General features: G+C 35.5%; 1 protein-coding gene across 1 annotated transcript; it reads right to left on the bottom strand.

Annotated features, from left to right (window-relative positions):
* Positions 1-103: 103 nt before the first annotated feature.
* Positions 104-13,191, bottom strand: LOC114334462 (thymidylate synthase). Its single transcript, XM_028284501.2, has 3 exons — positions 13,026-13,191; positions 12,212-12,974; positions 104-386 (listed from the first exon to the last, which is right to left on the bottom strand). Exons 1-3 carry the CDS (start codon positions 13,031-13,033, stop codon positions 177-179), a joined length of 981 nt encoding a protein of 326 aa, XP_028140302.1. The 5' UTR covers positions 13,034-13,191; the 3' UTR covers positions 104-176.

Here is a 13,191-nt window from a genome sequence, read left to right on the forward strand (position 1 = left end):
AATTTCACTCCCATCGCGCCCAAAGAAGTATAACTTCAAAAACTTGTCCACAAAATGTAAATATGAAATAAAGGTAAAATTTTATAAATAAAACATCTTATGAAAAAAAATACTTTATATTGTAAAAACTAAAATATATACCAATTCTTTAGAATAAAAAAATATCAACAAAATAATTATACAGCCATAGGCATATTCAGTTTGGGATGTGGGTTATAACCTTTTATCTCAAAATCATCAGCAGTAAAATCTTCAATGTTTTCTACTTTCCTTTTAATGGTCAGTTTAGGAAAAGGCCTAGGTTCTCTTTTGAGCTGTTCTTTGAGGACCTCTACATGGTTTAAGTATACATGGCTATCTCCTAATGTGTGGACAAAATCACCAGGCTAAAAAATGGTAAACAGTTAGTAGTGAATTGCTGGGTAACTGAACTACAGTAAAACCTCCGTTAACCGAAACCTTTTTAACCGAAACATCGTTTAACCGAAATGGCTGTCAGTTTCAATAATTTTGTCAATAAAAAGTAAATTAAAAAAAAGCAATAATATTAAGGAAAATGGACATGTTTAAGAGTGTTTTTTTAAAGAAATCTATTTTCTTTTGTGTTTTCCTTTGACAACAATGTTTTGCAGCTATATCTCTACAATACTATGTCATTTGGTACAAGAAGAATACAAAAAACAATGTTATTTTTAACCGAAATTCTTGTTATCCGAAACAGCCTCCCCCCAATTGTTTCAGTTAACAGAGGTTTTACTGTACTTTATGAACTGAATAAAGCATTAAAAAGTTTTCTTAAAATCTGTAAGATTTTATTCCTTTTCACAACTATGGTTTGTTTTTAAACCAAGAGGAGTAAGCTTAAAAGACAGATTCACACCCAATAAAGTCACTAGAAAAATTACCAAATACATCTTCTTTTTTGGTTAATCATGTCGACCTTCGACAGTAAATCATACATATTATAGTATTGTTTAGGCAATACGTAAAGTATCCTTAACAATAGTAACCTATACTTATTGTACGGTTATAGAGTATATTCCCATAGGTAAGCTGGTTAAGAGTAGATAACGATTTTTCATATGTAATTTAAAGTATTATCTGCATAAATGGCACAAAGAATATTTGCTACGAGAGGTATATGGTTCAAAATGCATACAGTATCACGACTAATAAGTTATGTTCACATACATGTAGAGTACTTACAGTTTTATTCCTTGATGACGTGTCACATCAGAGCTCTGATTGAATTCCATAATCCATTTGGTTCATTTGTAAGGCACTCACTAATACGCTAAATAAATCATCGTCGATAATACTGAGCAGATTGAATTATCTGAGCGGTATAAAACGATAGCAAAAAAAAGCCGGTAAAATGCGGCCTTTTTACGAATAGCGGGAGCGTCGATAGATTAGAGATGATTCTCGTTAGGAAGCTTTTGACGATCTGCCCCGGCGAGGGGTTCAAATGCGAGTCTCAACAATAACCTGGAGTTTCCAGAAAGGTTACATAAATACTACTTGAATTTTAAGTAATCAGTAGTACAGGGGCGTAACTAATTATTTTAGTGAGCCGTGTATAATATATTTATTGTACATATTGCCGGGGGCGACAGGCGAGAGAGATGGCCTATATCACCTCGAAGAGAGGGGATTGGCAAAGATGTGCACAACGATAAGAAATGTTTGAAGAAATTAGAGTTTATATACACAAGGGGTAACAACGATAAAATGGAGGAAAACGATAAGTTTTCCCCCTAGGGATAGATTTTAATCTTCCAGGGGAATCACAGCGATTTTCGTAATACCACGAAGAAAATCACCGTGAGTAGTGTGAATCTTGACAGTACGAACTAGACCATCCTTACCAGGCAATACATCTATTACCCTGGCAGTTGGCCATAAGAGTGGAGGAGTACCATCCTCCTTCAACAGAACCAAATCCCCGATCTTGACAGGGTCAGTAGGGTCGGTCCATTTATTTCTTTGCTGCAGGAGGCAAAGATAGTCTTTTTTCCACAATTTCCAAAATTGCTGTTGAATTTTACTAATACGCTGAAAAAGATTCAACCTATTTTCAGGTATCTCTGAAACACTTGGTTCAGGGGGCGCGGTTAAACTTCTTTGAACTAAGAAGTGAGCTGGAGATAGGAAAGCGAAGTCATTGGCGTCAGACGACATCCTAGTGATGGGTCTCGAATTTAGAATAGCCTCGATTTGGCATAATACTGTGTTAAACACTTCAAAGGTGAAGTGGGAATTTCCTATAATTCGATAGAGGTGATACTTCACACTCTTTATTCCTACCTCATGGAGGCCGAATTGATGGGGGTTGCGGGGAACACCCATCTTGAAAGTTATGGAGTTTTGAGTACAGAATTCCTTAATCTGTTCCGAATTATTTTGATTTAAGAAAAAATCATAGAATTCGCGCATTTCATTTTTTGCCCCATGGAAATTTGTGGCATTGTCGCTCCAAATAATACTGGGCGTGGATCTTCTGGCAATAAACCTTTTCAGAGTAAGAATATAGGCTTCTGCGCTTAATCCTGTGACGAGTTCGATATGAACACATTTAGTGCTCATGCAAATGAAATAGGCTACGTATGCTTTGTAAAGCGGTGCCTTCCTCAAATGTGAGGACTTAATTAAGAAGAACCCCCCATAGTCCACTGAGACGACTTGGAAGGGTCTAGTGGGGAGTACACGATCGGGATGCATATCTGCCATCTGTTGAACAGAATTGGGTGTCATGAATCGGAAACAGTTTACACACTTACGAATTAAGCGTTTAATCTGTCTTAATCCGTCAATTGGCCAGTACTTCATTTTGACATACGAAAGTACTGTTTGCGCGCCTGAATGTAATAACTTATGATGAGCTTGAGTCAAGATTAGTTCTACAACTCGACATTTAGAAGGAAGTAGAATGGGGTGTTTTTGATTATACGATATGGGGGCGTGTCGGAGACGTCCTCCCACACGAATCAGCCCATCATTATGTTGTAGGAAGGGGTTGAGTTTACGAATGGCTTTATTGGTCACGAGTTTAGCATTTTTCAATTCAAGAATCTCTTTTTTAAAGTAGATACTTTGGATATACCTGATGATCGCGTGATCAGCGATCTCCATTTCGGGTGGCGTCAATATATCCGTATCTCGTGGAGAGTTATTTATTTTCTTTTTAATATTACTGATGAATCTAAAAAGATAAGCGACAATTCTTTGAATTTTACGAAAAGAAGAAGATTTAGCGAATAGATTTTCAAAGGTGTCGTTGAGTTCGTGATTTGTTGCTATGTTTGAGACAACTAACTTCCTTAATTCAGGAAGATCATCCTGAAAATGAGGAATTTGATGAAGAGAAAAATCGATGGGATTGTCTCTAATAAAGCTAGGTCCGCATAACCAGTCTTCGGTGGTCTGGGGATTATCAAAGACATTTATCCCTCTGGAAGCGGGGTCAGCGATGTTTTCGTGACTTCTGACGAAATGGAAATCACAAGGAAAAGTTTCCAACAAGGAATTGACCTTTTGAATTCTGTTTTGTACAAAAATGTTCCAAATGTGTTTTTTAGAAAGTATCCAAGACAAGGCAATTGTAGAGTCAGCAAAGAGATGAGATGAAGATATACTCAAATTTTTCTTGAAGATGTGAAAAAGTCTATGAGCCAGAGTGACTCCCAACACTATTCCACAAAGTTCCAATTTGGGGATGGTGAGTTTATTTTTTAGCGGAGAAATTTTGTTTTTAGAAGCGATAAGCCGCGACGATACAGAAAAGTCTGAGTATGTCGCTTTGAGATACACACAAGTGCTGTATATTTTTTCCGATGCGTCGGTGAAAATAATTAATTGAACATCAACAACTTTCTTTTGTAAAAGTAAGCATCGAGGTACCTTGACCTCTTCTATAGTTTTGAATGTCGATAAGAGGTTTTGCCAATTTTTCATAATGATGGGTGAGTCAATGGGTTGATCCCAGTCCAATTTCTGGGACCATATTTCCTGTATCAAGAGCTTAGCGTTCACAAGGACAGGGGATAACCATCCTAGCGGGTCATACAAAGTAGCAATGTAGGAGAGAATAGTACGTTTAGTAACAACATTAGCCAATTTGAAGATAGGAGTTTTAAACGAAAAGTGGTCGCGTTCTGAATCCCAGAATATGCCTAAGACTTTATCAGATCCCGTGAAGTTAAGACTGACTTCAGAGATGGGATTTAAATTGTGTTGAGACAGAAATTCTGAAGAACTGCAGTTCCACTTGTGGAGGAGGAAACCATGGGTTTCTAGCAAAGAAGTTAATTGTTCGAAAAGACAACTTAATTCATGAAGACTGTCAGCACCGCTGATCAGGTCATCCATATAGATAGATTCTTGCAGAACACTAGTAGCAAGTTCGTGGGTATGTTTGTTGTTGTCAGCGATGTGCTTGATAACTCTTTGAGCGATAAATGGGCTACTTGGGAGCCCGAAGGGTAATCTTTGAAATTGATAGCACCGTAAAGGCTGCTGAATATTGTCCCTAAAGAGAAAATTTAACAGAAATGTTTCAGTGGGACAAATGGCGATTTGTAGGAACATAGCCTTGATGTCGCCTACTAGTGCGAATTTAAACTGACGAAACTTAGCGAGAATGTCAAAAAGTTCATGTTGGACGACATAACCTTTGTCTATGACGTCACTGAGGGAGATTCCCGTAGACGATTTATTGTTTGGATCGAAAACTATACGAGTGGAAGTAGTAGAGTTGGATTTGAAAACGGGAAAGTGAGGGAGAAAGTAATTAGGTTTACCTGAGTCATTTAGCATTTTTAACGGCACTTGAATTATTTGTCCGTTATTGAGATATTCCGATATAATGTCCTGATATTTTTCCAATAAATCAGGGTTGAGTTGAAAACGTTTCTCGAGACTGAGAAAACGTCTTTTTGCCGAGAGAAACGAATTTCCCATGTCTATATCTTCGATAGGGAGTTTGAGATTGAGTGTGGACTCATATCGTCCATTGGGGAGAACATTAACATGTTTTACAAAATTAATTTCAGCGGGGTGATCATTAATGAGATCGGTGTTCTGAGGAGCGGCTTCTTCCAGCTCCCAGAATTTTTGTAAATGATCGGATAGTTCCTCGTTGGACACTACCGGCTCATTTACGGCGGAAGGAGTGTTATGAGAACAACAAGTAACGAGAGAGTTTGAATAAAATTCCAAAGCCTTTTTAGTATTTTTCGACTTAAGAGCAAGGTCTGGAACTGACCCTGATATCGTGTACCCGAGTAGAGTGCGTTGAAGAACGGGAAGACCTTTTCCCAAACGAATTATTTCAGGTTGAATGATATCGTTATACAGGTCTGCACCGAGCAGGATACCAATTGGGGATGTTACATGGAACATCGGATCACCTAATGGTATCTCTGAGGGTATGTTTAGTTTGCTCGCCGAAATAGAAATTTGAGGAAGCGGATTTGTTATCTTTGGGAGTACAGAGCACGAGATGTCAAAAGGAACGTCGTTAGCGACAGCGAAAATTGTTGTATCTACAATAGATTGAGACGAGGATGAGGTGGAGTTAATTCCATTGATCCGTAATTTTCCATCTCTAGTGGTGAGTGACAGTTCCTTTACGAGGTCAGCACTAATAAATGAAACCTGTGAGGCCGAGTCTAAAAGTGCCTTTGCGAAGACCCTCTTGCCGCTAGGAGCGACAAGATAGACCTGGAGTGTGCTTAATAACACCAAATGATTATCAAGCGAGGCTGCAGATAGAGCCATTGAATGTGGAGTCGAATTTTGAAGATTAACTTCCGTTTCAGGAGCTCTAACATGTGAGGGCCCCTGTTGTGAATTACCCTGTGTATGGGAGTTATTTGAGATAGCGGTTTTATTATGATTATTTGAGTTGTGTTGGCCAACAGCCGCGGAAGGGTTACTATGACCCGTTTTGTCGAAATGGAGCAACGTGTGATGACGAGATTTACAAACTATGCAAGAGAATTTGGATTTACACTGATCGAGCATGTGAGACCCAAGACAATTAATACAAAATTTATTTTGTTTGACAAAACTAAAACGTTCTTTAGAATTCAACTGCTTGAACTGAGGACAAGAGTAGATCGAGTGAGAGTCGTTGCAATAGGAACATTTCTTAGGACCTAAGCGAGGCGAAAGGTTACTGGTAGAAGTGTCTGAGGCTAGGTGTAAAGAGTGTCTGGAAGTAGTAGTCGATTTTGGTTTTGATTGAGATTGAATATTCTCAAGATGAACAACGCGTGTCTCGATTTCCCCTAGAAAATGGACAAAATCAGGGGTAGCTTGGCTACCACCGGATTGGAACTCAAGAGCCCTAATGGTAGGTGCGTCGAGTTTCTGAGTAGCGATATGTATGAGAAGTAAATGCAAGAGATCTGAAGGGGGCCTATTCAAGTTCAATAGGGCCTTGAAATTATTTGACATGACCGTATGAAAATTTCTTAATTGTGAGTGATTTGCGTTTCCAGAAATAGGAGGCGCATCAAGAATTTGAGAGATGAGAGTTTTGATAAGCGATTTAGAGTTGGCGTACCTTTGTGTCAGGTTATCCCGGGCTATTTTGTAATTGTCACCTGTGAGTGGGATATGCTCGAGAAGCGTCAAAGGCTCGGAAGTTAGAAAACTTTTGAGGTAAATGAGTTTTTCCAGATCACTTAATGTAGTATCAGATCCTATTATTGTATCAAAGGTCTCAATGAATGAATTGTATTCAGTAACTAAGCCACTAAATGGTTTTAACTGAATACGAGGGAGGTTTACTGTTCGTTGCCTAGCCATAGACTGTGAGGTTAGAGAAGAATTAGGGTCAAATTGGAGGGAGGGGGTAGCAGTCACATTAGAACTTTCAATGACCTCTAACCTTTCTTCCAATAGAGAAATTGTATCCAAATATTTATCAAAAACCACAGAGGAATCAGTAGAGGGGGTAGGTTCCTCGGGGATCGTCTCCAGCACATTTTGAGCATCGCGGAAAAGTCCGTAAGAATGTTTGAGTTGTGAAATTATTTCACGAATTTTATATTTGTTTAGAGAATTAAGAGTTGTGGGAACCGAATCAGCCAACTTGGTTATATCAAGTTTTGCGGTGAGCCTCTGTCGGTTATATTTTGATCGGTCAGCCATGTTGCGAGAATGTGAGATTAGATAGATTATTTGCAAATGTCTAAACCTATAAATCGATGCGAAAATGAGAGAATATGTACAATATATTATATATTACACGTTTAATAGTGTGAGATTGGCTTAATAGTATCACCCTGTATGAGCGCAGATTAGTATATGAAATGCAAAACTATAAAATTTCAAAATATATGCAATTTTCCAAAATGGGTATTTTTCAGCAAGTGTGAGACACCCTTAACAAGTATTTAAATTAATTAAATTGAAGGAAAAAACAATTATTTATTTTCTATAGTTTTCTAGAAGTGTAAAATGAGCTTAAGCGAAGCTAAATGTAGCAAAAACTTACAATTTATGCAAGAAAACAAAATTATTTTTAATAATTTTTGTAACCTGTGAACCAGGCTTAATCGGATTCAAAATTATAAATTTAATTTAAATCAAAAGGTTGAACAAACAATGTTAAAATTATAACACCCGTACTATCAGCCAAGAAATGAGTACACTTTTTGTATACTATAAACAGAAAAATATATTTACGAAAATAAAATAATGTAATATATGCAAATATTTTTTCATACAAACAAAACGACTCCTTTATTTGAACAAAGCAAGTAGTTTCTGAAATTGCACGTGTAGACCGGGCTTAACAACCTACCAGCTATTGTAGAGACGTGCTGGGTTAAATACTGAGAATTTGAGTGCAGAAAGAGAGGAATATTTTATTTTTGTGCCGGGGCGGCGTGGCTTGGAAATTTCCAAATGCAACAGAAAGACACTATAAATGAAAAACCGTTATTCTCAGAATAGAGATTATCAAAATATGCAAATACGAAGGACCTTGAGGATTTAATTAATAAATAATTAATATGATACGGCTCGATGGAACAGAAATGTTTAGGCAATACGTAAAGTATCCTTAACAATAGTAACCTATACTTATTGTACGGTTATAGAGTATATTCCCATAGGTAAGCTGGTTAAGAGTAGATAACGATTTTTCATATGTAATTTAAAGTATTATCTGCATAAATGGCACAAAGAATATTTGCTACGAGAGGTATATGGTTCAAAATGCATACAGTATCACGACTAATAAGTTATGTTCACATACATGTAGAGTACTTACAGTTTTATTCCTTGATGACGTGTCACATCAGAGCTCTGATTGAATTCCATAATCCATTTGGTTCATTTGTAAGGCACTCACTAATACGCTAAATAAATCATCGTCGATAATACTGAGCAGATTGAATTATCTGAGCGGTATAAAACGATAGCAAAAAAAAGCCGGTAAAATGCGGCCTTTTTACGAATAGCGGGAGCGTCGATAGATTAGAGATGATTCTCGTTAGGAAGCTTTTGACGATCTGCCCCGGCGAGGGGTTCAAATGCGAGTCTCAACAATAACCTGGAGTTTCCAGAAAGGTTACATAAATACTACTTGAATTTTAAGTAATCAGTAGTACAGGGGCGTAACTAATTATTTTAGTGAGCCGTGTATAATATATTTATTGTACAAGTATACTAATATGTCGCTGAAGAGTTCTAAAAACAACTGTTTTTTTATACACAATATAAAAGTAGACTAAAAATCTAAAAATTAAAGGAATAATGCAGAAAACACAAAAAATCGCTGATATAACTTAATTAACCTATGAAATGTCATTAGTGTCAAAATTTCATAACAGTGGAGTAAACTTGCCTGAGGTTGGAACAATTAAAAACGAGCATTAAAACATGGTAAATTTGAATTACTCCTCCTGGTTTAAAAACAGGCCATAGTAGTCCAGGCGGGATCTGTTTTAAATTGAACATTGTCCATAAGTATATTTTTTTCTGGAACCATTTCAGGATTTACCGTTGCCTAAGAGTGTAAGCGCAAAATTTCGGTCCAGTCCTTTTTAAATGCATTAATTTTTTTTTATTCTTGAGAAAACTAATAAGTATTTTTGAAAAATCTAAATGCAGAATGAAATATTACATTATTACCGAGGGCCAAAAGTCCCTGAAAACTTCTATAATATTTATTTTAATGAGGTGCAGGTGTGAAGAAGAAAAGAGAAAAAAATTAGTGTGGTTTTTAATTTCAATATCTCATTCAAAAGAAACTTTTTGTTTATTCTAAGGGACTTTCGGCCCTTGGTAATAATGTAATCTTTCATTCTGTGTTTAAATTAAAAAAAATATTAGTTTTCTCAGGACTCAAAAACAATGAATGCATTTAAAACACATTGGTCCGTAATTTTGCGCCAACGCCCTTAATTTTCTATTAATAGGAGGTTCTGCCTTTATTACAGAATTAATGCCAATACTCTGACCATAAAATACACAGAAAAAACTTCAAAACGGAAACAACATTAAGAGATTCTGACTTCAACACGCTTTAAGAAAATATTTGAACAAAAAGAGAATAGTAAAAATAAGTAAAATTTCGAAACAATCTGCTCCAATAAAGAAATTGAAAAGAGTTGTGAAATGTAACACAAAAAAGATGCCAGCTATACAAAGAACATGTAAGGAAGCCTCTTCCAAATGAAAGTGTAGATGAAAATGAACTCTTCAATGATGACGAATTTGACGAAGCAGCTTTCAATGAATGCAATGACCTTTTTAAAGATAGTGAGCTGTGGTTATTAGGTGCAGAATTTGCACTAGATGGGTTCATCAAGAGTGTAGCGGCTGTGAAAAAACAAAAATGTATATTTGTGACTTTTGTAAAGCATAACAATATGTATATGTCATAAAATTGTAACTGAGCGGTATTACCCCAGACTTCTGGCAAATGTTGCTCAGTATGTTTTTCTTAATACATTTCATTCGTTAAAAAATAAGGTTTATGTTTTTTTTTTATGTTACTTGTAGTGAAAGTATTTGGAATAAAGTATGTATGTTTGTCCAAATAAATTAAAAATTTTCTTGTTAAGCGAATGCCATTCCTCCATGTTCCCCTAATTCCATACATGTAAATATAATGAGACTGCAATAGTAATACTCCAGAAAGCCACTGCGCATCCGCTAGGAAAAATATTCCGATTCGGATTTTTTGCACAATCTTACTCAAAAAGGACCCCTTTTACAAAAACTTTTTTTTTGTTTTTTTCCGAAAATTATTTTTTCTGCATGGAACAAAGTTTTTTTAGGTTTTTTTTGGATCATTCCAAACAGAAAGGTCTTGAGTGACATTTCTCTAAATTTGCTAGTTTTTGACATATAAGCGATTAAAAATTGAAAAATTGCGAAATCTGCCATTTTTAACCCTCAAAAACTATGTGAAAACTGAAAATTTTAATGTTGCCAAGGTAGGTAGATATTTTTTAAACATCGATTGATGAAATCCCGAAGAGTTTTTTGCAATACAATACTCAAAACTCCTTTGTTTTTTAATTGCTAATCAAGCGTGCGCGACACTATTTTCCACCGACAGTATGGTGCAAATACATAAAAGAAATAAATTCGTTTTTTCGTAAACCGGCGACTTTAAGGAAAAATCCCGAAACAGGTCGATTTTTATTTTTAAGTTATGATATTGTGACATACATGGTATACTAGTGACGTCATCCATCTAGGCATGATCGAACTGACGTAATCGATGTTTTTTTTTAATGAGAATAGGAGTCGTGTGCTAGCTCATTTAAAAGGGTCTTCAATTTTCTATACAGTAATATAAACATTTATATAATTATTTATGCAGGGTGTCTTTCTACTTCTTTTTTTGTCAAATAATTTAATATAATAAAAATATTTTGGACATCCAGTATAAATAGTTATGTAAATGTTTACATTACTGAATAGAGAATTGAAGATCCATTCAAATGAGCTACCACATGACCCCTATTCTCATTAAAAAAATCATTGATTATGTCATCACGCCCAGACGGATGACGTCACTAGTATACCATATGTGCCACAATATCATAACTTAAAAATAGAAATCGACCTGTTTCGGGTTTTTTCCTTAAAGTCGCCGGTTTACGAAATAACGAATTTATTCCTTTCATTTGCACCATATTGTATACACATACAATGGTGGAAAATAGTGTCACGCACGCGTGATTAGAAATTAAAAACAAAGGAGTTTTGAATAATGTATTGCAAAAAACTCTTCGGGATTTCATCAATCGATGTTTAAAGAATATCTACCTACCTTGGTAACATTCAAATTTTAAGATTTTCACATAGTTTTTGACAGTTAAAAATGGCCGATTTGGCAATTTTTAATCACTTATATGTCAAAAACTATCAACTTTGGAGAAAAGTCACAAAAGACCTTTTATGTTTGGAATGATCCAAAAAACCTAAAAAAACTTTGTTCCATGCAAAAAAAATAATTTTAGGAAATAAACAAAAAAAAACGTTTAAAAATTTTTGACCAACTTTTGATCCTGGCAACATGCAAATTTGTTAAAAGGGGCCCTTTTTGAGTAAGATTGTGCAAAAAAAATACGAATCGGAATATTTTTCCTAGCAGATGCGCAGCGGCTTTCTGGACTATAACTACAGTCGGAAAAATGAAAAAATGCCTATGAACGATCACATCAATAACTTATTTTGTATTTGCTGTCTTTTTCTATAAATAACAAACGTTTGTTATAGAAAAACATAGCAAATACAAAATAAGTGATTGATATAATCGTTTATGGGTATTCTTTTATTTTTCCGACTGTATGTATGACATACAATGGCGGATTCAAAAATGTTTTTGGGGGGTGTCATGGATATTGAGGATGATTGAATTACTTTTATCTGATGCAAGGTCACTTAGTCTTACCACCCATAGGATAAGTGGGTTTTCAATTATTTTTTTAATGAGCCTAAATTTTTTTGTCTGTTCTCGGTTTTTCTTTTTTTTAGGATTATTGAATTGATATTTATTTTGGTTTGGGGAGGGGTTATGACCCTGTGGCATGACTTCACGCCCTTCTGGATCCGCCTTTGATGACATGAGGAATAAGGGTATCTTCTTATATTACAATTTATTAAAAAATTAATATATCAGACTGATATAAGAAGAATCACATGTTTTAAAGAAAATCAACATTGTTTAACTACTTACTTTAAGGTCAGTAATATGGGCAATCATGTATGTTAGAAGTGCGTAACTAGCAATATTAAATGGCACTCCAAGCCCCATATCTGCAGATCTTTGATACAGCTGGCAAGACAGTTCATCATTAGCCACAAAGAATTGAACCAAACAGTGACATGGCGGTAGTGCCATTTCTGGAATATCAATTGGATTCCAAGCACACATGATAATTCTTCTGTCATTAGGTCTTTCTTTAATTGTATTTATTACATGTGCCAATTGATCAATCCCTTGATTTTTATAACTTTCATGCATTCCTTTATAGTCTGCTCCAAAGTGCCTCCACTGGAATCCATATATTGGGCCTAAATCACCAGCTTCCCTATCTTTAAGACCTATACTATCTAAAAATTCTCTTGTGCTATTTGCATCCCAAATATGGACATTTTTGTCACTCAATTCAAAGGCGTTTGTACTTCCTTTTATAAACCACAGTAACTCCTCAACGACTCCCCGCCAAAATACTCTTTTTGTGGTCAAAAGAGGGAACGAATCCCGTAGATTGTATCTCATCTGAGCCCCGAAAATTGAATAGGTGCCTACACCAGTACGATCTACCCTTTTATTTCCGTTCGTTATTATATGGTGAATATGGTCTAAATATTGATATTCTTCGTGCTTTTTATTCTGCTCTGATACTTTAGACTGTACACCATTGCATTTAGTATCCCCATTTGCTTTATCCAAAGTAATTTCGATGGTAACTTTCTCAGCTTGTGTAGCCATCAAACTAAAAATTGTTGAGCTGTACTAAATATACAAATTATTTACAATTACTTACCTCGACATTTTGGAACAAATATTCACTTCGATATTACAGGGAAGGATTATATTTTCTATTAAAAATCAATCAACTACTAATGCTCTAATTTTAATTTCCACGACAACGCTTCTACATTTCCCGCGTATTTTATTATGATGACATGGAACAAGTTAGTTCAGGAACT

The sequence above is a fragment of the Diabrotica virgifera genome, chromosome 3, assembly GCF_917563875.1.
Source record: "Diabrotica virgifera virgifera chromosome 3, PGI_DIABVI_V3a".
In the NCBI taxonomy this organism is placed as follows: Eukaryota; Metazoa; Arthropoda; class Insecta; order Coleoptera; family Chrysomelidae; genus Diabrotica; species Diabrotica virgifera.